General features: G+C 44.4%; 1 protein-coding gene across 1 annotated transcript in view; it reads right to left on the reverse strand.

The window, feature by feature from the left end:
* LOC141128475 (C4b-binding protein alpha chain-like) overlaps positions 1-26910 on the reverse strand; it is a gene marked incomplete in the record, with an annotated part of 860616 nt that overhangs the window by 747311 nt on the left and 86395 nt on the right. Inside the window, 2 exon segments of the mRNA XM_073615781.1 lie at positions 678-860; positions 6631-6810. Coding sequence (XP_073471882.1) covers positions 678-860; positions 6631-6810 — 363 coding nt within the window.

Consider the following 26910-nt stretch of genomic DNA (forward strand, 5'->3'; position numbering starts at 1 on the left):
AGAGGATGCATAGACATAAAATATGTTTGCTTTAGAACCACTTTAAGCAATTGCAGACCTAAAAAATAAATGATAACCTGTTCTAGAGTGAAATCACTCCAAATCTCAGTTTGGCTGATCAACACCCTGATCACTTCAGGATGCTGTACAATAAGAAATATAACAGTGAATAATCTAAAGTCAACCCAAAATCTATTTATTAGTATGCTTAGCAAAATGTCAACTGCCAACTGCGAAGCAGTCAGCCTGTCACCAGAAGTGCTGTGACTGACTGGAAAGTTTTGCAAAAGATTCACCAAGTCTAGTTTGTTTCAAACACGAGACGCCTATCTCCAGACATTTTGTTTTTGATAGTAGGGAAGAATTAAACCTTCCTACTGGTTTATATTTCTGAATCGAGATATGGAAAAAAATACTTATTGTGAAGGCTTAAAATAATCTATTCATTACATCACCTTCTTGACATGGTTTGCTGGATATTGGTCAATATGGATTTAACTAAGTATTGTTTTGAACTGGCAGTACAAACTTAATTTTTTTTTATTTCAAATACTAATAATAAAGTAAAATATGTATCATGGTAAATGCATATTGGGGAGAGACCAAACAACTTTCCATATAACTCAAAGACACAAATCCATTTTATTTGTACAAAAATATTATTTAAAATTACTTACCAAGGCATCTTGGAGGAGCAGGTTCCCACTGACTATTCTGATTACATTTAATAGTGTCAGATCCATGCAACACATGAGTGCCTATTCGGCACGTGAATCTCACAATGGAATTCAAAGTATATGGGCCTGAAGTTCCAGATATCTTTATCCCATTGGGCACATGTGGATTTAAACAATTAACCACTGTTGACAAAAAAACACATTCGTATGTATTAATATTAAAGCAGATCTCCAGCCTCCCCCAGCCCATTTTTTTTAATGTTAAACCCCTGGTGTCCTCTATGGCGCATGCTCAAATTCAGTTGCCTTCTAAGCTTTTAATTCCCTCCTTTTTCTTATCTGTGCAGCCCACATGAGTATAGAGTTACACATGTGGGCAGGGCTGGTGCAAGGATTTTTGACACCCTAGGCGAAACCTCATTTTGCAGTGCCCGATTGGCTCCACCCCTGACTCCACTCCCTTTGCCCTGCCCATGTATATCCCACCTTTTTAATGAAGTGCCCATCAAATGAAGCCCACCAGCGCCCATCAATGAAGCCTCACCAGCACCAATCAAATGCAGCCTACCAGTGCCCATCAATAAATGTTTGCTTGTTTCCATTCATTCGGGAGTCAGGACAAAGACACAGTCCTCCGCCGCCGATTTTGAGACTTAGTTGCTTGCTGTAGAGAGAAGCGAGTAGGAACACCAGTGGCCGGGCACCCTAGGTAGCAGTGCGCCCTAGGCGGCTGCCGGGGCCAGTGCTAGACTATTTTGCGCCCTAGGCGAGACCAGCTACTTGCGCCCCCCCCCCAAAAAAAATCTAAATTAATTCAATAACTGTAGCACCAGAACTGGTCCAGGTGGACAGGGGAGGGGGTGCAGCCAGGCGGGGGAAGGATGGAGCCAGGAGGACAGGAGAGGGGGGTGCAGCCAGGAGGAGGGATGGAGTCAGGTGGACAGGAGAGGGGGGTGCAACCAGGTGGGGGAAGGATGGAGCAAGGTGGACAGGAGGGGGGTGCAGCCAGGTGGACAGGAGAGGGGGGTGCAGCCAGGTGGATGGAGGATGGAGCCAGGTGGACAGGAGAGGGGGGTGCAGCCAGGTGGATGGAGGATGGAGCCAGGTGGACAGGAGAGGGGGGTGCAGCCAGGTGGAGGGATGGAGCCAGGCAGACAGGAGAGAGGATGCAGCCAGGTGGAGGGATGGAGTCTGGTGGACAGGAGAAGGGGTGCAGCCATGTGGACGGGAGAGGGGAGGTGCAGCCAGGTGGACAGGAGAGGGGATGTAGCCAGGTGGAGGGAGGATATAGCCAGGTGGACAGGTGGGTGCAGCCAGGTGGAGGGATGGAGTCAGGTGGACAGAAGAGGGAGTGCAGCCAGGTTGACAGGAGATAGGGGTGCAGTCAGGTGGAGGGAGGATATAGAAAAGTGGACAGGAGAGGGGGGCAGCCAGGTGGAGGGATGGAGCAAGGTGAAGGGATGGAGACAGGTGGAGGGATGGAGCCAGGTGGAGGGATGGAGCCAGGTGGAGGGATGGAGCCAGGTGGAGGGATGGAGCCAGGTGGAGGGATGGAGCCAGGTGAAAGGATGGAGACAGGTGAAAGGATGGAGACAGGTGAAAGGATGGAGACAGGTGGAGGGATGGAGCCAGGTGGAAAGGAGGGGGGGTGCAGCCAAGTGAAGGGGGTCACACACCAATGATAAGGTCTGACTGGAATCCTTCATCCCCAGCGCTTCCCCCACCATCTGACAAGTTCTTACCTTGGGGCACTTCTTTCCAGCTCCCTCCACATGTCAGGCAGTGGGTGGCAGTCTGTGTCACCAGTCACGTACAGAAGACCTCCTCCAGCTCCTCCCCCATTCAGCTGATCATTCGGTTTCTCCCCCCGGGCTCTCTCAGCTGGCCGCGGAGAGGCTGGATAAGCTGTAGGAGCAGCTTTGCTTTTGGCTCCTCGCTCCTCCAGGACAAGTGGTCTGGTGGCCTCAGCCCAGTGTGTGTCCTGTGGCCAGCCCGGGCCTGGGTGGATCCATCCTGGCTGTCTCTATGCACAATGCCGCCTGTGCTGTTCCTCCAATGGCTGCACATCACCTAGGCAGGGAGGGAGGCAGAGCGGGCAGAGAGCTGATACCCATGGCTGCTGGACATCAGCATGGTCGCTCCTTGCTTAGTCCGGAGAAGGGGGAGATCTGCCTGCTCCTTCTCTCCGCCCAGCGACTCTGCACCAAACCTAATGGAGCCACCTCCTGCTACAATCTGCACCAGCCACCACCCGCCAGGGGGGAACCGATCCTCTGGAGGGGACCCAGCAGCTGTGGCTGCACCCCTAGGCGGCAGTGCGCCCTAGGTGGCTGACTAGTTCGCCTACTGGGAGCGCCGGCCCTGCATGTGGCCCTCAAGTCCTTCTATTGCTAAACACTATGGGGATGGGCTATAGTATGCTGATTGATTACATTCACTAAGAAACTCACAAAAACACTTCATTTTAATATAACATGTAATTGCTAATACCTGTAAAGTAAAAAAAGAAAAAGCCTTGGATGCAAATGTAGTCTGAACAAAATGAAAGCTAGTTTCAGTCATCTCTGCCTCTGGTTACACCATATTAATGCACATAAAATACACAAGTGGTGTTCAATAAAAATATATTAGGAGCTGTAAAACAGTAATTTGATATTTATAATCCAATTTGAATTGCTCTTATGAAACTGTTTTTTTTTTAGTCATGTGACTGGCACAGCACCAACTAGGGCTGGCCAGACACACTCCAAGGATCTTTCCCTGCAGATGTCAAAGAACAGGAAAAGGTCATGTAACCACACAACAGCACTGCGGAATAAAGTACTTAAAGAACCTAATGACAACACCACCCTACTGTATGCAGTAAGCAAGCCCGAGCAACCTGCAGCGCCAAGACAGGAAATTAAAAACGAATACTCAGGGCTAAAGTCCCCACAAACTGTGGTGGGTAGTAGTAAAAAGTGTAATGGTACAGTGAACGTATGACGTATGGACTACAGGCAAGAAGAATGTGGGACGATAATTAAAAACAAAACCTCAGCCTGTATGGATCTGTAGACGTGAGAGATCCTGGATGTAATGGAAACGGATGTAACGGAAATGCAGCGAACGTAAGACAATGACATGAAATGTGAGCAAATGTGGGAAACGTGAGAAACGTGGAAAACGTGAGAAACGTGGAAAACGTGAGAAACGTGGGAAACGTGAGAAACGTGGGAAACGTGAGAAACGTGGGAAACGCGAGAAACGTGGGAAACGCGAGAAACGTGGGAAACGCGAGAAACGTGGGAAACGCCAGAAACGTGGGAAACGCCTGAAACATGGGAAACGCCTGAAACATGGGAAACGCCTGAAACATGGGAAACGCCTGAAACATGGGAAACGCCTGAAACATGGGAAACGCCTGAAACATGGGAAACGCCTGAAACATGGGAAACGCCTGAAACATGGGAAACGCCTGAAACATGGGAAACGCAAGAAACATGGGAAACGCAAGAAACATGGGAAACGCAAGAAACATGGGAAACGCAAGAAACATGGGAAACGCAAGAAACATGGGAAACGCAAGAAACATGGGAAACGCAAGAAACATGGGAAACGCAAGAAACATGGGAAACGCAAGAAACATGGGAAACGCAAGAAACATGGGAAACGCAAGAAACATGGGAAACGCAAGAAACATGGGAAACGCAAGAAACATGGGAAACGCAAGAAACATGGGAAACGCAAGAAACATGGGAAACGCAAGAAACATGGGAAACGCAAGAAACATGGGAAACGCAAGAAACATGGGAAACGCAAGAAACATGGGAAACGCAAGAAACATGGGAAACGCAAGAAACATGGGAAACGCCAGAAACATGGGAAACGCCAGAAACATGGGAAACAACGTGAATTTACATGAGAACTGTAACTTGCATGAGAACCGTAAATTTCACGAGAAACCATAACTCGCATGAAAAACCATAACTCGCATGAAAAAAGCGTAAATTCCATGAGAAAGCGTAAATTGCATGAAAAATCATAAATTGCATGAGAGCGTAAATTGAATGAGAAACCGTAAATTACATGTGAAAACCGTAAATTACATAAGAAACCGTAAAATTGCAAGAGAAATCGTAAATTGCAAAAGGAATCGTAAATTGCATGAGAACATAAATTGCATTAGAAAACGTAAAATTGCAGGAGAAAACGTAAATTAAATGAGAACGTGAATTGCATGAGAACGTAAATTGCACGAGAACGTAAATTGCACGAGAACGTAAATTGCACGAGAACGTAAATTGCACGAGAACGTAAATTGCACGAGAACCGTAATTTGCCAAGGACCCCCAAAGAACACAATGAGATTACAGGCGAGGAGAAAATGTCAGGTCATGTCCACAGCCTGCATTAACCCCTGAAGACCCACACTATTGACCATGTGGAGCTCAGGAGGGGGGACCCACTACGTGGAGCTCAGGAGGGGGGAGAACCACCATGAGGAGCTAAGGAGGGAGGAGACCCTGCCCATACATACCTATGCTGCAACATAACCAAGGCCTAACCGAACCTGTCCACAGGTACATGACCAGCCAGTGGTGACAGCAGACCCAAATACCAAAATCACTAATGCAGTCATGATCATCCCTAGTCCTGCCAACTCCGACCCCCGACATCAGACCCCCAGCCCTGCAGTCAACAGCAGAGCCAGCGAGAGTGCAGCCTGACAGCAATCGTGCTTGTAAGTTACCAACAGCACGTGAGTAACCTGCACGCGTGCCCAGACACAAGCCGTAAGGACCTCAGCCCCGAGAGTGCCAGAACTGACACTGGGAAACCGGCGGGGCTCTGATCCCGACCGGACCCCGAATGGGGAGAGTAGCGGCATGCCAGTAGATGCCCGGGATAGTCCAGATGGGGGTGGCCGCCTGCCCGTGGGCCCCCTAACCAAGCCTGTATCCTGCAGCTGAAAGCGTTGAGACTCGAAGCTCCCCTTGTCACCGCACATCTTCCTAGCCGAGAAGAAAAACCCGGAAGTGACGTCAGACAGATCGCACCGGAAATTACGCACACGACACGAGATCCTACGACCACAAGGAAGGAGGCAAAGGAGGGCAGGCTTTATGCAGCCTGACTCCTCCTACAAATACAGGCTGACCTGCGGTCAGCCTTATGCCCCGTACACACGGTCGGATTTTCCGATGGAAAATGTGTGATAGGACCTTGTTGTCGGAATTTCCGACCGTGTGTAGGCTCCATCACACATTTTCCATCGGATTTTCCGACACACAAAGTTTGAGAGCAGGATATAAAATTTTCCGACAACAAAATCCGTTGGTCGGAAATTCCGATCGTGTGTACACAAATCCGACGCACAAAGTGCCACGCATGCTCAGAATAAATAAAGAGATGAAAGCTATTGGCCACTGCCCCGTTTATAGTCCCGACGTACGTGTTTTACGTCACCGCGTTCAGAACGATCAGATTTTCCGACAACTTTGTATGACCGTGTGTATGCAAGACAAGTTTGAGCCAACATCCGTCGGAAAAAATCCTAGGATTTTGTTGTCGGAATGTCCGAACAAAGTCCGACCGTGTGTACGGGGCATAACACTAATCATTATGTATGAAAACTGTAAAGGCCAAGACCAGATTTTTGATCATGTTTCCTGCTGTACCCATATTTAGGGTTTAACATGAAGCATATTCACATACATAATGCCACAATGCTGCGATTCTGTCTGCAATCTCAAACTGAATCTGTATTTTGCAATTGAAGTGCAGGTGCTATTAATTTTCAATGCACCTAAAACGCGGTGCAGGTTTGCCATGATTATAGCGCAATAAATCATGAACCAATATGGTTACAGTCACCTTAACTTTCTTCTTGCTTAAACTAACAAACCTCTAAAATTCTAGTTCCTAATCTAAAATACATTGATACAAGCACAAAAAAAGGCATATTTCTAACCTTTGCATGTAGGAGAATTGGAACTCCACTCCCCTGTTCCTGTACAGGATATAGAAGGATTGCCCACAACTTCTAAAGGCTTCTGGCATGAAAATGTTACAGAATCCAAATATGTGTACTCATCTTTTTGTGGATGATATTCTCCATTAGCTGGCAATTCTGGTGCAGCACATAATACAGCTATAAGTAAAATAAAATGACAGAATATACACATTTAGAGAAAAAAAGGTTTCCTCATAATTTTAAAGTGAAAGACAACAGATTCATATAAGCATGGCTCATTGAAACCTAAACAGTAGAGTTCATGTCTATAAAATCACAGAGCATGGATATGGTTTTGTTATTTGTATTCAACCTTGTGGCCCACAGTATAGTTTTAAAGTGGTAGTAAAGGCCATTTGTTTATGTTTTACTTATTTTACTATAAGGCGGCTTTCCTGTAGGTACTGTAGATATCTGCATGTGCACCATTTAGGAAATTTTTACTTGTGTAGCCACCAGCAACATCACTGGCTCATGTGCTTTGGATGGATCAGTATACCCGTGCCGTTCCGTCAGAGCTCTGTGCCATAAACAGTGACGTCATCATGGCTCAGCCAGCCATTCAAAGAAACGGAGCCTGCTGCAAACTGGGAAGGAAGACCGGGTGAAGATGTAAGTTCTGTCCGGGGTGGAGGACTTAGTTTTAAGGCAAGTTTCACATAATGTGCTAGTATGTGATGCATACTAGCACATTATAACATTGCCTTGCAGGGGAAAAGTTTTTTGTTTCAGTTCACTACCAGTTTAAGATTTGGAGCTGTACCTAGGCCTGTGCTTGGTTTAAAGTGATTGTAAAACTATTTTTACTTTACTTACCTGCTCTGTGCAGTGGTCTAGCACAGAACAGCCCTGATCCTCCTCTTCTGGGGTCCCCTGCCAGTGCCCTTGGCTCCGCCCTATTGCCAAGTGCCCCCCTAGCAAGCTGCTTGCTATGGTGGACTCATGAGTGCTCGATTCTGAGCTGCACTCTGTGTCAATTAACGCAGAGCGTGACAGTCTCTCCCCCCGCTCTCTGCTTACTGGTTGTGGAGTGAGGAGAAAACCGAGAGAGATGCTGCTCTTGGGCACAGCACTGGATCAAGATCTGGCTCAGGTAAGTATAGAGGGAGGTTAGCCACATACAGGTAGTTTGCATGGTATACATCAAGGTAAAAAAACTTCTGCTTTCTAAACCACTTTAATATTACAGCATTCTGGGCTGCCATCCTGCTTCCTGTATAAAGGACTGCTGTACACACTGTATATTAGTGTGCAGATGATGTTGTCTGTAGGCTGCCTTGATGTCCAAGCAATCAAACCTGTTAAACAAGAACATTTCTCAAACGTCAACTGGGGTCAAGTCAAGCCCTGATGGACACATCTTTTGTACTGTTTAGCATGCTTTGCTACGGAGGTATCATCAGTTAAACCTACAACTGAATATCTATATATTACATACTATATAAAATCTAGTTACCAAAAGAAATGTTTAAATTAAGATAGATAAAGATCTATCGATTTATTGGCTAATCTAGGGGTAATCAACCCCCGGCACTGTTGCCACAAGTGGCACGTGCTTCTCTTTTGCCAGCACTCGACTCTCTCCCCATCAGCAGAGCACTGCAGGGAGGTGTCAGTGAGACACGAATACATTGCAATTTCAGAATTCCCCACGCCGCACCTGCACTGGGGGAGAGGCACTGTGCCCCCACACATTGTGAAAGATGGGAAACATTGTTTGGTTCTCTAACTTTGCTGTAGCTGTGATCATCAGCTTTTGTGATGGGGGAAGAGATTGGGTGCAGTTCTGCTGGGGGGGGGGGGGTTCTGGTCCGTGTTTCCAGGAAGAGGACTGTCATTGGCCACTGCTAAAGCCAATCACAGTCCTGCTAGCCCCACCCACCTGGAGGAAGATGACTCGCTAGGTTTCCACTACCAATCTCAGAAAGAAGAGATTTCACTGTGATTGAGCAAACAAAAATCAGGTGAAAGTTTGTGGAATTACTGTTGAGCTTCTGGGAACTTTATTGAAATTATTCCTGAATTTTTGCATCACTTACTACTGAACCCCTGCACTCTGTGTCCCTTTAAGCCACAGCCAGTATTCAGCACAATGAAAATCACACCCAAATTTTGCTGCAGCGTGGAGTGCCGCACTTTTTCTCAGCTGCGGGGACCCAAAATATGATCCTGCAGACAGGCCCACTGCTTTCAGAAAATGCCCCTGACCTGAGCTCATCATTGCGCATCCATTCCAGATGCTTGTATGGGACATCACATACATTACATACAAGCACGTGGGCTGGATGCGAGAGGTGGATCAGCAGGATGAGTGTACCAGGACAGGTAGAGGTGTCTCATCTTTGCTTCCTTTCACCACTCTGCATATCACACATATAGATAAGAGGGTACAGCGGTGGAGAAAATGAGCAGGAGGGGTTCAGAGGTGGGACAGAAGAGCAGGAGGGTACAGCGTTGGGGCAGATGTGCCAGGAGTTACAGTGGTGGAAGAGATGTGAAGGGGGTTCAGCAGTGGGACAGAAGAGCAGGGGGGTTCATTGTTGGGGCAGATTAGTAGGAGGTTCAGTGGTGGACAGAAAAGCAGGGGGGTGGGGCAGATGTGAAGGGAGGTGTATTGGTGAGACAGATGAGCAGGGGGTTACAGTGGTGGGGCAGGAGAGCAGGGGGGTACAGAGGTGAGACTGATGTGCAGGAGGTACATTGGTGGGGCAGATGAGAAAGCGGGTTACACTGGTGGGCAGATGAGCAGATGGGTTTAGTGTTAGGACAGATGAGAAGGTGATTCAGTAGTGAGACAGAAGAGTATGGGGATACGGCGGTGGAGCAGATGTGCAGGGAGGTACATTGATGGGGCATTTGAACAGGGGGGTTACAGTGGTGGGACAGAAGAGTAAGGGGGTACAGTGGTGGGGCAGATGTGCAGGAGGTACAGTAGTAGGAGGGATGAGAAGGGGGTTCAGCGGTGGGACAGAAAAGCAGGGGGGGTACAGTGATGGGGCAGATGAGCAGGGGGTTACAGTGGTGCGAAAGATGAGCAGGGGAGTTCAGTGTTGGGGCAGATGAAAGAACAAAAAAAAGGCGCCTCTAAGTGCAATACGTTTTAAAAGTATAGTTTAATGATAATATAATCAGCCCAGTGGCTACTAACAGGCAGTGTTAATTTTGGCAGCAAATTTCGATTCAATTTTAGTCTTATGCCCCGTACACACGGTCGGACATTGATCGGACATTCCGACAACAAAATCCTAGGATTTTTTCCGACGCATGTTGGCTCAAACTTGTCTTGCATACACACGGTCACACAAAGTTGTCGGAAAATCCGATCATTCTGAACGCAGTGACGTAAAACACGTACGTCGGGACTATAAATGGGGCAGTAGCCAATAGCTTTCATCTCTTTATTTATTCTGAGCATGCGTGGCACATTGTGCGTCGGATTTGTGTACACACGATCGGAAATTCCGACAACGGATTTTGTTCAGAATGCTAATTTTTAGTCCTGTGAGCTTCCAGGTAATTGACCAAATCTGGTCTCCAAAATAGTATATCTTTGCAAATGATCAGCTGCTAAAGTTACGCATGTCTCATAACCATGCAAAATAGTTAAACCAAATTGTACACACGCTGCGCTTATCAAAATAAAAAATAAGAGATTTCCACTAAAATATTAATAAAGTGATATTGTGCCTAACATATACAAAATCTATTAATAACTATTAATACTATACTATACGTTAATGTGCAATAAATTCCAATGAATGAATAAATAGGTAAAAGTGCTCCAATAAGCCTGTGTATTGCAAACATTCCACAAAGCTTGTGCAATTTTAAAACATTAATAGATAATTCAACACAAACATCCATGCGATTTAGTGTTGCATCCAAGCTTATCAGTACTGCTTCTATGCAGTATGGTGTTAGTGCAATGTTCGAACAATAAAAAGTTAAAGAATACAAAAAAACGCATCCATGCGATTTGGTGCTACATCCATGTGATTCTATTCAATTCAGTGCTGTGTTGCTGTGCAATGATTAAATTAACAGTCCGATTTAGTGTTGCATCCATGCATTTCAGTGCTGCATCTATGCAATATGGTATTAGTGCAATGTTCAAACAATAAAAAGTTAAAAAAATACAAAAAAACGCATCCATGCGATTTGGTGTTGCATCCATGTGATTCTATGCAATTCAGTGCTGTGTTGCTGTACATACATAGGCAGGCTTATTCTAATCAGGACTCGAAAGAATGTAAACATTTACTGAAAACATTACAGGGGGTCCCCGGGTTACAAACAGGTTAGGGACTGTAGGTTTGTTCTTAAGTTGAATTTGTTTGTAAGTCGGAACAGGTACATTTTTTAAGTGTAGCTCCAGCCCAAAAAAATATTTTTAAGCTTTTTGGATAGCATAGGTAAGGGTTAACACCCCTGTAACATTTGTTTCGCGGTGTGTGCCCCTGTTCAGAAGATTTCACCTCACTTTCTGTCCCAATGACAATTGGATTTTGAAAATTTTGGGTTGTTGTGGAAACAAGCATTGGAGATAAAGCATCAGTGGAGGTACCTTTTCCCCATAATAGCTCTTACAGGAGTGAATTTCCCTTCCTAGGGGTAGATTTCCTCTCACTTCCTGTTGTCTCTCTCCGTTTGTAAGTAGGAGTCGTTTGTAAGTCGGATGTTTGTAACTAGGGGACCCCCTGTATTAGTGCCGTGTGCACAGTGAAGGCAGTGTGCAATACATACAAAATACAATACAATTATATACAGAACTTGCAAATTTCCATTACAGTCTCCCCTCTTTTGATCAATATTTTGATCACTAACCATACCTGCTATAACCTTTAACCTGGAACCTCCACACGCTTAGGTGGAGGTAGTTCTGGCCAAAGAGGCAAAAAACTCCATTGTGGAGAAAATAATAGCTGAGCAACTTTTTCATTACAAAATGACTTTTCATTGTGAAAAACAAATGATTGATAAGACATATTTACAGAGTACTGGCTGTACACTCCTGTGGCCAGAATGGCCTTCTAGCTTAATTGTGAGCATGCTGACTTATCAGCATATGTAAACACAGACAATTCTACATAAAATGGAAAACGTACAAAAGACAAAGTATGGCTTCAACATGGCTAAACTACTTTTCAAATATATATACAATTAAAGTAATTTAATCAAAAAGTACCCTAGACTGTGATCACAAGAGGGAAACAAATCAAACACAGAGATTTCTTTAATTTAGTCATTTTTGCCGTGTCTGGTGTGGATCCTGGTGACTTTTTCTTCACGTTTTGCAAAAACTGTACATGAAATAGATGCTGTATTGAGTCTCCAAACATTTCCTTATATATAAATGTCTCTTAACAATCCACAAGTCACCTGGCTTTAGTTTTAAATCCTTCCAAACTTTTAGGATCTGGAATTGGGGAGAAAACACATAAATGAGATTGTCAAAAAACCTTAAAAGATCAGCAACATTCTCTGTGAGATCCGAATGGAGGACTTCAGCTGCTGAGACAAAATATAAGCAAGTGAGTAACCAGGCCCGGATTTACTCCCTTTGCCGCCCCAAGGCCGGGTCCTTCAATGCCCCCCCCCCCCCCACACACACACACACACACACACACACACACACACACACACCTACACCACCATTCTCGTCCTTTATCGATGACTGCTACAATAGATCAATTAAAAACATATCTCCACACACGAGAACACTGAAAATAACTGGCTTTAATTGTACAGACTGAAAATACTCTGTAATGCAGAAAATGCCTTTTAAAGATTATAGCAGTAAGAAACTCCCTACAATTTTTTAGTTCTAACTTTTCTTTTGGCAAACTCATCGATAATATCTTCGTAGGACAAAGTATTTAAAAGTTCTGACTCAATAGCAAGTAAAGCTAAACTGTTCAGTCTTTCTTGACCCAAAGATGATCGTAAATAGTTCTTTATGCAAATACATTTCATTCATTTTTATGCACTACAGCTCAGTTGCAGTGCATAGAAACAGTATGCATTTTGCACCACACTGCTTAGCACGCAGTGGCACTGTTGCAGTGTGAACAGGACACATAGAAAACATTTGTTTTCTATTGCCCTTGCAGAGACCTGCGTTTTGCTAGTGCAGAAATCACAGACACCCTTTTACATCAGTGTCTTCAGTCCCCCCTTCACATCACATCACAGACCCCTTTTGCATCAGTGTCCTCAGTCCCCCCTTTACATCACATACCCCCTTTTACATCACGACCCCCTTTTACATCAGTGTCCTGAGCCCCCCCCCCCCCTTACGTCACACCCCCCCTTCCTCATCACAAACCCCCATCACAGACCCTCATTACAGACTGACCCATCACAGGCTGACCCCCCCATCACAGACTGACCCCCCCCAAATCACAGACTGACCACCATCACAGACCCCCATTACAGACTGACCCATCACAGACTGACCTCTCCCATCACAGACTGACCCCCCAAATCACAGACCCCTCATTACAGACTGACCTGACCCATAGCAGAGCCCCCATCATAGACTGACCCCCCATCACAGACTGACCCCCATCACAAACTGGTCCTGACCCATCACAGACTCCCTATCAAAGACTGACCCCCCAAATCACAGACTGACCCCTTCAATCACAGACTGACCCCCATCACAGTCCTCTCTTAATATCAAACTTCTTTACAGCACAGCACTCCCCCCTCCCCAAAGAACCCTACCTTATTCACACAAGACATGGAGCCTGGCCGCTCTGGACAACGGGCGGGACTTTTCACGTTAAAAGTGAGTGATTTATTGCTGGGACAGCCCCGCTGCCTAGCAACCAATCACCCACTTCTTAACTTGAAAAGTCCTGCCCTTTGTCTAGAACGGCCGCGCTTCATATTTTGTGTGAATAAGAAATGCAGTGTGGGGAGGGGGCAGTGCAGTGATATTAGAGAAGGCATGGACCTGCCATGCTGCTATGTTAGTGCGGAGGGGGGGGCGGCCGACAGGGCAGGGCTGGCAGCCTTATGCCTGGGGGGAAAGTCCAGTCAAGTGGCCCACTGAACCACCGAATCAGCTCACCATCACCAGTGCCCATCAGCGCAGGGACCTGCTGAGCTGGCACAGGCAGCTGCCATCGCTGAGGTGAGAGACCCTGACACCCGCAGCTGAACCCCACATACCATCTACCCCCCCATACACCCTATTTACCCTGCCCCAGGCCAGTGCCCAGTGCCTAGTAGTCTAAAAATAGCCCTCAACACTGTGGGACCTGCTGTGAGCTGGTCATGGCCTCTTGATCCTGCTGGGAGCTGGCCATGGCCAGCAAGACCCACAGGCCAGGGGAACGCACATGCCATGGCTAGCGGCCAGTAGGCTGCCTGCTGTGGGGCAGTGGGTGGGTGGCTGGCAGGCACAGTGCACCCTGCTGCAGGTGGCTGGCCTGGCTCCCTGATGTTAGAAAGTGTCCCTTCCAGGCCCCATTAGAGACTACAACAGAGTCTAATGGGACCTGGAGGGGGGTCTCTCTCTAACAGTGTCCATTAGAAAGTCTCTGTTAGAGACAGACCCCCTCCAGGACCCATTGGAGACTTCAAAAGGAGTCTAATGGGACCTGGAGGGGGGTCTCTCTAATAGAGGACCATTCAGTGTCCATTATAGAATCTGTTAGAAAGAGTCCCCACCAGGTCCCATTAGAGACTGAAAAGGAGTATAATGGGACCTGGAGGGGACCTCTATCTAACAGTGTGTACAGTGAACACCTTCATTCATTCTGTTCCTCATGGGACACCCTCCTTGTGCCATGACTCTCACCCCTGCACCAACCTCTCACAAAGTAAAAATAAAATTGGCACTGTGTAGCGCTCCTCTTACCTTAACTATGGGTACTGCAGATGTTGCTGACTCCCGCGTCCTCTGTGGCTGGCTCCTGTTGGTGGCTGGCTGGCTCCTGCGTCCTCTGGCTGGCTGGCTCCCGCGTCCTCTGTGGCTGGCTGGCTCCCGCGTCCTCTGTGGCTGGCTGGCTCCCGTGTCCTCTGTGGCTGGCTGGCTCCCGCGTCCTCTGTGGCTGGCTGGCTCCCGTGTCCTCTGTGGCTGGCTGGCTCCCGCGTCCTCTGTGGCTGGCTGGCTCCCGCGTCCTCTGTGGCTGGCTGGCTCCCGCGTCCTCTGTGGCTGGCTCCTGTGTCCTTTGTGGCTAGCTGGCTCCCGCGTCCTCTGTAGCTGGCTGCTGTTGGTGGATGGCTGGCTCCTGTTGGTGGCTGACTCCCACGTCCTCTGTAGCTGGTTCCAGTGGGTGGCTGGTCAACACCCTGCTGTGGCTGGCTGGCTCCCTGGTGTGGGTTGGTCACCATGGGTGGCTCCTGTTGTGGCTGGCTGGTTTTCTGCTGTGGGTCAGTGGGTGGGTGGGTGGCTGGCATGGTGCACACTGCTGCGGGAGGCTGGCCTGGCTTCCTGCTGTAGGATAGTGGGTGGCTGGCTGGCATGGTGCACTCTGCTGCGGCTGACAGAGAGGGGGACAGAGGGGGGGGGGCTGACAGGGGGGGGCACTGACAGAGAGAGGGGGGGCACTGACAGAGAGAGGGGGGGCACTGACAGAGAGAGGGGGGGGCACTGACAGAGAGGTGGTGGGCACTGACAGAGAGGGGGTGGGCACTGACAGAGAGGGGGTGGGCACTGACAGAGAGGGGAGGGCACTGACAGAGAGGGGAGGGCACTGACAGAGAGGGGAGGGCACTGACAGAGAGGGGAGGGCACTGACAGAGAGAGGGGGCACTGACAGAGAGGGTGGGCACTGACAGAGAGGGGGTGGGCACTGACAGAGAGGGGGTGGGCACTGACAGAGAGGGTTTGACAGAGGGGGGCACTGACAGAGAGGGATGGGCTGACCGAGAGGGGCGGGGCATAGAGAGAGGGACGGGCTGACCGAGAGGGGCGGGGCATAGAGAGAGGTACGGGCTGATAGAGCGAGGGTACACTGACTGTGAGGGGGTAGATGAGAGAGACCTCAACAGACATACAGCACGCCAGGCAGAGAGGCGGGATTGCCGCAGAAAGTGGTCGCGATCACCCACAGACCAGCCCCGCCTCCACAGTGACCAGCTCCCCTGGGCCAATCAAAGGTGCCCATGACGGCCGCCGGCACATGACCCTGTTCGGCCAATCACAGGGCGCTCGCCTGGACTACAGCTCCCAGAATGCCACAGTGTAGTGGCTTTCTGATGACACACCCCGCTGCGGCCGTGCCCCATCCTCCGAGAAAAAAAAAAAAAGTCTGTGGGCGGCCGTGGCGCCGCCCCTGTACCACTGCCGCCCCGAGGCCTGGCCTCGATGGCCTTGTGGGAAATCCGGCCCTGTGAGTAACACACTCCCAAACAAAATCCCATAGGGAGAGAGTCCAACATCCCCCTTAAGGGCTTCATAAAATATAAGAAAACATTCAGGCAAAAGTTTTCTAGTTTCTTACTCTACTTTGTCCGCTACATTGTAGACAGTAGGGAGTGTAAAAATAAAACCTCAAAACTTCTAGTAAGGACTCTCCTATAAAAAATGATTTCCTCTGTTACTCTCTGTACTTTCTGGCACTCTGTACAAACTACTTCTGATAACACTTTTTACTGTGGCCTTTGCAGTAGCATTTGCCACTGGACATCCAAAAAACATGTCCATACAGACAAAATGCATACTCGTAAGATCCTGACTTGGATATATCTTTTTGTAATCTCTGGAAGGGATGTTCAGCTTTTGGTAACACCTTTGGTAACAGGTAAAACAAGAAGTGGCATGTTATAAAAACAACTGCGGAGAACCCTGGCTCTATCCCACGCTCATTTACTAAGGCAGCCATAACTTCTTGTGACTGATGACACGGTCCATGTGTCAAGCTGGAGGGAAAAGAGTAGCTGGCAGACATAAATGATCAACTTTTCCAAAGTCCTGTTTCATAAGAAGTTGCCCCCTGTGGACCACTTGTTCTCGTTCTGGGGTCCTTAAAGTTGAATTATTAATCCCAGCTATACTGGGCCAGAACTAGGGTGGAATCTGTGAGTTGCACAGACCCATCACGTGTCCGGGGCTGTAAATGCAGCATCCTTAGGTCACCTGGTCTGCTTCCATGTGTGAAAGTTAATATGGCTACCTCAGCAAGAACCTGGAAGGCTGAAAACAGCCGATCAAATTAACTTGGCATGCTTGGTTGGTTTACCTGCCGAAGTAAAAACAAACTTCTGGCCCTTTAAATGGAACCAAAAGCTCTCTATCTCGACTATCTATATAAATATACACTCTTTTTATAGCTCACAGGCTTTGCTAAAACATGGAGCTCTGCTTCTTGAGCTGGGGAAAAAGGATCCAATGACTTTGAATACAGAGTATCCTTCTGGGTGATAAACTGCATACTCAAATCTACAAAAAATTTAATATCTGGGTCTTCGGGGAGTGTGTCCTGCACGGGGCTCACAGCAGCTGATTCCTACACCATCAATTTAACACACGTGTCTTCCTTTGTCTCCAGCCTCCTCCAATGGAGGCAATAAGGTGGCTGGATTCAAATGTATGCATTTTTCATTGTTAGATTTGCACATAAATAAACTCATATTTTAAACCTTTCATTAGACAAACATTTAGTTATCTGTATATTTGCTGCACCGAATGTCGGACCATTGACCAAAACAATATCTAACTTTGTCTAATAGCACAGCTCTGATATATCGGGATGAACCCTTCATTACTGGGTCCAGCTTGCATAAATATATTACAATGGCTTGTTTTCTATCACACTGTTTGTGTAAGAACTCCAGTTTCATGTTTCAAAAGACAACTTCTTCCTGGCAATATTATAATAAATGATAACAATACCCTGCGGTCATGCAGAGATGCCCATATATCCAAAATATTCTTCTGCCTATACCACTGTCCTTACAAGAAAAAGGGGCAGATCATTTCACAATCCACACATTCTGCTTTGGAGTTCAAAAATAAAAATAAATAAAACAAAAAGGATCAACAATCTGTATGATGGACCAGAAAGCATCAAAAACTATAAAACAACTGGCTGCAGGTGGCATCTATCCTAACAGGGTGTGTGGACTTGATGTGATGGGTCTGTTATATTTAAATTTTATTTATTATAACTCTCACATCATGGACCGCATATCAAGTTATTATCAAAAACCTTAAAATTTCATTTTTGTAGAAGAACTTCTTATGTATCCCATCCATCTTGGCTTTGTTAAATATTATGGCAGCTTTATTCAAAATGACAACCTCATCTTAATCTTTTTTTTCTCTCAATAAGGGCTTATTGTATAAGTGTAAAATTACAAAATTGTTATCTTAATCTAAATTAATCTCATTCATTACAAATTTCCCCATTAACCTGAATTTCATTTCCAACCAAAGGTTGCCTAAACCAGTTTCAATATATCTATATTATTAATAAAATTGTTAAACTCATATTAGAAATTAATACTCATTATTACTTAATTTCCCTTTTTTAAATGCAGTGTTTCCACTATCAAAGGATATTCAATTTGTGTAATACACAGTTAAATGTAACCTTCATTTTACCATGTTTGGAAAACAGATTCAAAATAATTGTGATCACATTGTTTACCATTAGATTTGTTAACCCGCAACATGTTTTGTCTAAAAAACTGGAATTGGCATGGTGTCCTTCCAGCTTATCACTGACCTCTCAGGGACATTCTTTCAGGAGAGCACAAAGGAGGGGGTCACATCTGCGTACATGACACACACAAGCAATAGAACTAAAGGTCCCAGCATTCGCACACACATACACCAATATCTCTTTAAAATCGTTTACTTTTTCCTATTCGTACACAACACATGCATATCATTCTCTCACTTTCTTTTAACTCTCATTAATATTTTCCTGCCTAAATTCTACTTTCTTTATTTTGTTCAGATATCTTTTATATCTAGCTTCTATGATCAGACGGGCAGCCAGAGTGCTCATCCCATCTTCCCTCTCTGACAACATATAAAGTATTCTGTTTTAACTCTCATTTCTCGGTTTCTGACTCTAATAGTTGTAGTGCCTGACCCCAAATTCATCCCACAACTTAACATGAAAATGTCCCTTTCTGTCTAGTGTTAATGTCACCCTTGATCCATCCTGCTCACATAGATAGCTGTTTCTCTAGCTGTTTACTCTGCATGCTTCTTAGTCCCTGTGGACTTTGGTAACCCAGTTACCCATTGTGGATCCCTGTCCACTCTAACCATTAATCTAGGGGCTCAGTATAGGCGGAACCGCACCTTCGGTTCATATGTAGCGCTCCTCTTGCGCTGGGCATTTTTGAGGGTCTCTTACCCTTCATTCCCTTACTTAATTCAATGCCCATAATGACTGGCCAGTCTTCTCTCTTCTCTACTTGTGCCTATACCCTCTTGCCTCTAAACTACTTTATCTAGCAGATTTACTACATATACCTGTGAACAGCACTATTCTTCCCTTTCTTATCTATAACACTCCAATGGACAATAGACAGGGACAACATAACATATAACCACCAATCAATACAGTTCGATTAAGGGGAGTAAAATAGGTACCCTTTGTCCCGAAAATGTCTTACTGATCAAGGAAGTCTGATAACTCAAATGTAAGCAAAAGGCTTACAGCTTGAGACGGCTGATTATCAGAAATTCCCAGATCGTCTCAAGCTCCTCTTTTCGGATACTCAGGGTCACCTGGAATCCCCTCCTGGCTGGCTCGCCATGCTGACTCGGTTAAATTGATGATAGGCAACTCCTATCCTCATATTGATTAGTGGTTCCAATTAATAATAAACCTATGTGTGTGATTATGTGTCAGTATTTCATTACATATTCCTGTATGTTGCGGTCATTCAGGTGATTATCTAATAGTTTCTTGAAGCTATCAATGCTCCCCGCTGAGACCACCGCCTGTGGAAGGGAATTCCACATCCTTGCCGCTCTTACAGTAAAGAACCCTCTATGTAGTTTAAGGTTAAACCTCTTTTCTTCTAATTGTAATGAGTGGCCACGAGTCTTATTAAACTTTCTTCTGCGAAAAAGTTTTATCCCTATTGTGGGGTCACCAGTACAGTATTTGTAAATTGAAATCATATCCCCTCTCAAGCGTCTCTTCTCCAGAGAGAACAAGTTCAGTGCTCGCAACCTTTCCTCATAACTAAGATCCTCCAGACCCTTTATTAGCTTTGTTGCCTTCTTTGTATTCGCTCCATTTCCAGTACATCCCTCCTGAGGACTGGTGCCCAGAACTGGACAGCATACTCCAGGTGCGGCCGGACCAGAGTCTTGTAGAGCGGGAGAATTATCGTTTTATCTCTGGAGTTGATCCCCCTTTTAATGCATGCCAATATTCTGTTTGCTTTATTAGCAGCAGATTGGCATTGCATGCCATTGCTGAGCCTATCATCTACTAGGACCCCCAGGTCCTTTTCCATCCTAGATTCCCCCAGAGGTTCTCCCCCCAGTGTATAGATTGCATTCATATTTTTGCCACCCAAATGCATTATTTTACATTTTTCTACATTGAACCTCATTTGCCATGTAGTCGCCCACCCCATTAATTTGTTCAGGTCTTTTTGCAAGATTTCCACATCCTGCGGAGAAGTTATTTCCCTGCTTAGCTTAGTATCGTTTGCAAATACAGAGATTGAACTGTTTATCCCATCCTCCAGGTCGTTTATGAACAAATTAAATAGGATTGGTCCCAGCACAGAACCCTGGGGAACCCCACTACCCACCCCTGACCATTCTGAGTACTCCCCATTTATCACCACCCTCTGAACACGCCCTTGTAGCCAGTTTTCAATCCATGTACTCACCCTATGGTCCATGCCAACAGACTTTATTTTGTACAGTAAACGTTTATGGGGAACTGTGTCAAATGCTTTTGCAAAATCCAGATACACCACGTCTACGGGCCTTCCTTTATCTAGATGGCAACTCACCTCCTCATAGAAGGTTAATAGATTGGTTTGGCAAGAACGATTCTTCATGAATCCATGCTGATTACTGCTAATGATATCATTCTTATTACTAAAATCTTGTATATAGTCCCTTATCATCCCCTCCAAGAGTTTACATACTATTGATGTTAGGCTAACTGGTCTGTAATTCCCAGGGATGTTTTTTGGGCTAAATATAAATATTGGTGCTACATTGGCTTTTCTCCAATCAGCTGGTACCATTCCAGTCAATAGACTGTCTGTAAAAATTAGGAACAACGGTCTGGCAATCACCTGACTGAGTTCCCTAAGTACCCTCGGATGCAAGCCATCTGGTCCCGGTGATTTATTAATGTTAAGTTTCTCAAGTCTAATTTTAATTCCGTCCTCTGTTAACCATGTAGGTGCTTCCTGTGTTGTGTCATGAGGATAAACACTGCAGTTTTGGTTACTGAAGCCCCCCGATTCACTCGTGAATACTGAGGAGAAGAATAAATTCAATACCTTTGCCATCTCCCCATCCTTTGTAACCAGATGTCCTTCCTCATTCTTTATGGGGCCAATATGGTCTGTCCTCCCTTTTTTACTGTTTACATACTTAAAGAATTTCTTGGGATTTTTTTTGCTCTCCTCCGCTATGTGTCTTTCATGTTCTATCTTAGCCGTCCTAATTGCACCCTTACATTTCTTATTGCATTCTTTATAAAGTCTGAATTCTGAGTATGATCCCTCAAACTTGTATTTTTTGAAGGCCTTCTCCTTTGCTTTTATATGCATTTTTACATTGGAGTTAAGCCATCCAGGATTTTTGTTCGCTCTTTTAAATTTATTACCCAATGGGATACATTGGCTAATGCCCTTATTTAATATGCTCTTAAAGCAAACCCATCTCTCCTCCGTATTCTTTGTTCCTAATATTTTATCCCAATTTATGCCTTTTAGCAAGGTTTGTAGTTTAGGGAAGTTGGCTCTTTTGAAATTCAGTGTCTTTGTGTTCCCTTCATGTTTCCTATTTGTGTGATTTATACTGAAACTAATTGACCTGTGATCGCTGTTACCTAAATTGCCCCGTATTTCCACATCTGTGATCAGGTCTGTATTGTTGGTAATCAGTAGATCCAGTAATGTTATTTCTAGTTGGTGCGTCTACCATCTGACCCATAAAATTGTCCTGCAAGACATTAAGGAACTGGCGAGCCTTAAATGAATGCGCGGTTCCCTCCGCCCAGTCTATGTCTGGATAATTGGAAAATTTTGTTGTCGGAAAATTTTATAGCCTGCTCTCAAACTTTGTGTGTCGGAAAATCCGATGGAAAATGTGTGATGGAGCCTACACACGGTCGGAATTTCCGACAACAAGGTCCTATCACACATTTTCCGTCGGAAAATCCGACCGTGTGTGCGGGGCATTAGTCTTAGGACTAAAATAGCATTTTAGCTTTAGTCCCATTTTAGTCTTCTGCAATTGTTTTAGTCGTATTTAGTCAACTAAATCTTCAGTACATTTTAGTCAACTAAAATGTCCTACGTTTTAGTCGATTAAAATCTCCAGTACATTTTAGTAGACTAAAAATAATTTTAGTTGTCTAAAATCTAATGGGTGTAATTAAATTGTAATGCATTAGATAACATTTCTCTACAATTTCCAAACTCATATACTGCTGAAGTGAAAAATCTAATATGTTATTATTTATGGTATTGAGGTATGAACATGCACTACAGACCAGTGTTAATATTGAAGTCAAATTTCAATTTAGTTTTAGTCTTAGTCTTTTGACCAAAATGGCATTTTAGTTTTAGTCATATTTTAGTCGACTAAAATAGTATTCATTTAGTCGACTAAAATGTTTTAGTCGTTTTAGTCGACGAAATTAACACTGCTCACAGGACAGTTGTGAGAAACAATCATGGGTTTATCTCAGTATGGGGGGTCACTCTGTTGTCCGGGAATGCATCCCGAGTGTGGTCCCAGTACACTGAGAAGATCCTGGATTGAATGAAGGGATCCAGAGAGTGTTGTCTGCCGAGCCGGTTTATGCTGAGCAGGGGCAAGCGTGTCTTGCGATCTGCAATGGACTCTGCCGGTCTGTGTGTAACTCGGCCGCGGCGTGCGTGTCAGCCTGGAATGCACTTGGTGGAGTCTGGAATCGGAAGTGACGTTGGGGCGTGTCAGATGACGCGTTTCAAAGCTTCAGCTTTTTCCTCAGATCTAATTGGTCGTGGGGGCTGTCAGTCTTATATAGGCTCCCGGGACGGAGCACAGCAAAAATGTAACGCAAAATTCCTTTGGATGAGAGTCACTAGGTAACCAGCAGACACTAGATTACTGTCAGCAATGTTGTTGGATGGTAGAACATTAATACACATATACATGTATATCACCAAGGATCAGGATATGTATATTAAAAAACAAATTTAGTTATAATTAAAATAAATAGTATCAATTGTAACAATCAAATATGGAGGTCATTAAAAATACATGGAATAATAAATTAAATTATGAATTCATAGAAATAGGCAAAAATGAATATATGAGAAATTATGTACATACATAAAATTATATGCATATATATATGAATTAATGATAATAGAAATAAGGATAAATATGATAAAATTAAAAATATAAAATTATAAGTAAAAATAAAAATGTAAAATAAGAACAATTAAATTAATTATTTTTACTTCTAAATTTTATATTTATCCTCATTTCTATTATCATTAATTTATATATATATATATATATATATATATATATATATATATATATATATATATATATATATATATATATATATATGTATATATGGCATGAATACATGATTGATAGATAGATATCTATCAATCATGTATTCATTCATATTTTTATATATATAGGGCGGCACAGTGGTGTAGTGGGTACCACTTTCGCCTAGCAGTAAGAAGGGTTGCTGGTTCGAATCCCAACCACGACACTACCTGCTTGGAGTTTGTATGTTCTCCCTGTGCCTGTGTGGGTTTCCTCCGGGTACTCCGGTTTCCTCCCACACTCCAAAGACATGCTGGTAGGTTAATTGGATCCTGTCTAAATTGTCCCTAGTATGTATGAATGTGAGTTAGGGACGTGAGTTAGTAAGCTCCTTGAGGGTAGGGACTGATGTGAATGTACAATGTATATGTAAAAGCGCTGCGTAAATTGACGGCGCTATATAAGTAACTGAAATAAATAAAAAATAAAAAATATGTACATAATTCTGGCAGCTAAAACTACTGAGGGTGTTGTTCAAATACCTGGATCTTCTGGACAAGAAAAACGTCATCTGTGCCATGATAGGCAGCTGCCTAGACTACTGCAACTCATATTTGAGATTGCCAAAGAAAATAGTGCAGAGGCTTCAACTCATACAGAATGCTGCAGTAAGGCTACTTATTGGCATTCCTCTGAGGGATCACATCACCCCCGTTCCTTGTGCCTGGCACTGGCTGCCAGTTTACCATCGTACTCTGTTTAAAGCATGTTGTATCATGTTTAAAATCACCGACACCCAAAGACCAATTTTTCTGCACCTGTTTGACAGGTGCATATGATTGCAATTTTTAACAGCAAGGTAAATTCTTTCTTTCATCAAGAGTACCTCTAGGGTTTACGGTGTGAAGGCACCACCAACACCCAAAGCCTAATTTATCTGTACCTGTTACTTTTATCTAAAGTCTGCAAAAGAGACACCATAATTTATCCAAAAAAAACTCCAATCTTGTTCCGAGTGCACTAAATTATGGCCTCATCATACAGACTGGCTCCCTAAGCTGTTGTTTATAAAATAAAGAAAGCTTGAATGGAAAAACATTTTTTTGGGGGGCTTTATAATTGTCATTATTGCTGCAGCATGTTCTATATACAGTACAGATGTGCCACTTTACAGGTAGACTAAGGGGACCCCCCAGGCACTATATTAAAAGGAATTTTTCATTTTTGTTATTTCTCATTTTGATGGTTTCACTTTAAGCATCAGTAAATCACTGCTCGTTTAAAAATCATGTTTTTTGCAAACGTTTTTTTCATTGCTACACAGTGGCGGCTGGTGAAGTTTTAGGAATGGCGCCAGACCCCGCCCTTCCTTTTTGACCCCTCCCACTTCTCATAAGCCCCACTTCTTATAGAGTCCCCTGTATTCCACTTGCTTCCCCCCATAGTGTCAGGAGTATACAGCTTAGCATCACAGGACAGAGTATACAGATCAGCAGCACAGATAGTATATAGCAGCCAGCACCACAGATAGTATACAGATCAGTGCCCACCAGTGCCATCTCATCTGTGCCCACCAGTGCCCTCTCATCTGTGCCCACCAGTGCCCTCTCATATACAGCTATATATACACACTACCTTCCTTCCTGTATATAGAGACCTTCCTCCACCATCACTAACTGCAGATATACATCATTTGTCCTGCAGTCAGTGATGATGGAGGAAGGTCTCTATATACAGGAAGGAAGAAGGTGTGAGTATAAAGAGCTGTATACACTACTACACAGACAATATACACAAATTGTAAGTACATCTGTCCTGGGTAGTGTATACAGCTATATACACCCATCTTCTTCCTTCCTGTATACAGGAAGGAAGAAGGTGGGTGTATATACAGTCAGGTCCATAAATATTGGGACATCAACAGAATTCTAATCTTTTTGGCTCTATACACTACCACAATGGATTTGAAATGAAACACATAAGATGTGCTTTAACTGCAGACTTTCAGCTTTAATCTGAGGGTATTTACATCCAAATCAGGGACAATTGGCTGCTCAGCTGTTCCATGGCCAGGTGTGTTTTATTCCCTCATTATCCCATTTACAAGGAGCAGATAAAAGGTCCAGAGTCCATTTCAAGTGTGTTATTTGCATTTGGAATCTGTTGCTGTCAACTCTCAATATGAGATCCAAAGAGCTGTCACTATCAGTGAAGCAAGCCATCATTAGGCTGAAAAAACAAAACAAACCCATCAGATAGCAAAAACATTAGGTGTGGCCAAATCAACTGTTTGGAACATCCTTAAAAAAGAAAGAATGCACCGGTGAGCTCGGCAACATTTATTGAAGATTTAATGACAGCCATCTCCCCAGTGCCTTTACCTGACATGCAACCCCATATCATAATTGACTGTGGAAATTTGCATGTTTTCTTCAGACAGTCGTCTGCATAAATCTCATTGGAACGGCACCAAACAAAAGTTCCAGCATCATCACCTTGCCCAATGCAGATTCGACATTCATCACTGAATATGACCTTCATCCAATCATCCACAGTCCACGATTGCCTTTCCCTAGCCCATTGTAACCTTGTTTTTTTGTGTTTAGGTGTTAGAGATGGCTTTCTTTTAGCTTTTCTGTATGTAAATCCCATTTCCTTTAGGCGGTTTCTTACAGTTCGGTCACAGATGTTGACTCCAGTTTCCTCCCATTTGTTCCTCATTTGTTCTGTTGTACATTTTCTGTTTTCAAGGCATATTGCTTTAAGTTTTCTGTCTTGACGCTTTGATGTCTACCAGTATGCTTGCCTTTAGCCATCTTCCCATGTTGTTTGTATTTGGTCCATGTTTTAGACACAGCCGACTGAACAACCAACATCTTGTGCAACACTGCGTGATGATTTACCCTCTTTACCTACATACTAACAAGCAGATTTAATCTGATGCAGGTGTTAGTGTTTGTAATGAAAATTTACAGGGTGATTCCATATTTTTTTCCTCAGAATTGAGTGATTCCATAATTTATTCCCTGTGCTTGTTCTATAAATCTAACTGTTACTGGCCACCACAATTATTTTTCTTGATTTCTTTTAGTGTTTCTTAAAGCCAGAAAGTTGCCATTTGAAATGCCTTTAGTTTTTGGCCATGTCTGTGATCTGCTTTTTTTCTACAACAATAAACAACTGAAGGAATATCCTCAGGGACTGGTGATTCCATAATTTTTGCCAGGGGTTGTATGTGTGTCAAAGTCAACAATCAAGAGAAGACTTCACCACAGTGAATACAGAGGGTTCACCACAAGATGTAAACCATTGGTGAGCCTCAAAAACAGGAAGGCCAGATTAGAGTTTGCCAAACATCTAAAAAAGCCTTCACAGTTCTGGAACAACATCCTATGGACAGATGAGACCAAGATCAACTTGTACCAGAGTGATGGGAAGAGAAGAGTACGGAGAAGGAAAGGAACTGCTCATGATCCAAACCATACCACCTTATCAGTGAAGTATGGTGGTGGTAGTGTCATGGCGTGGGCATGTATGGCTGACAATGGAACTGGTTCTCTTGTATT

This window comes from Aquarana catesbeiana, linkage group LG02 (genome assembly GCF_042186555.1).
Source record: "Aquarana catesbeiana isolate 2022-GZ linkage group LG02, ASM4218655v1, whole genome shotgun sequence".
Taxonomy (NCBI): Eukaryota; Metazoa; Chordata; class Amphibia; order Anura; family Ranidae; genus Aquarana; species Aquarana catesbeiana.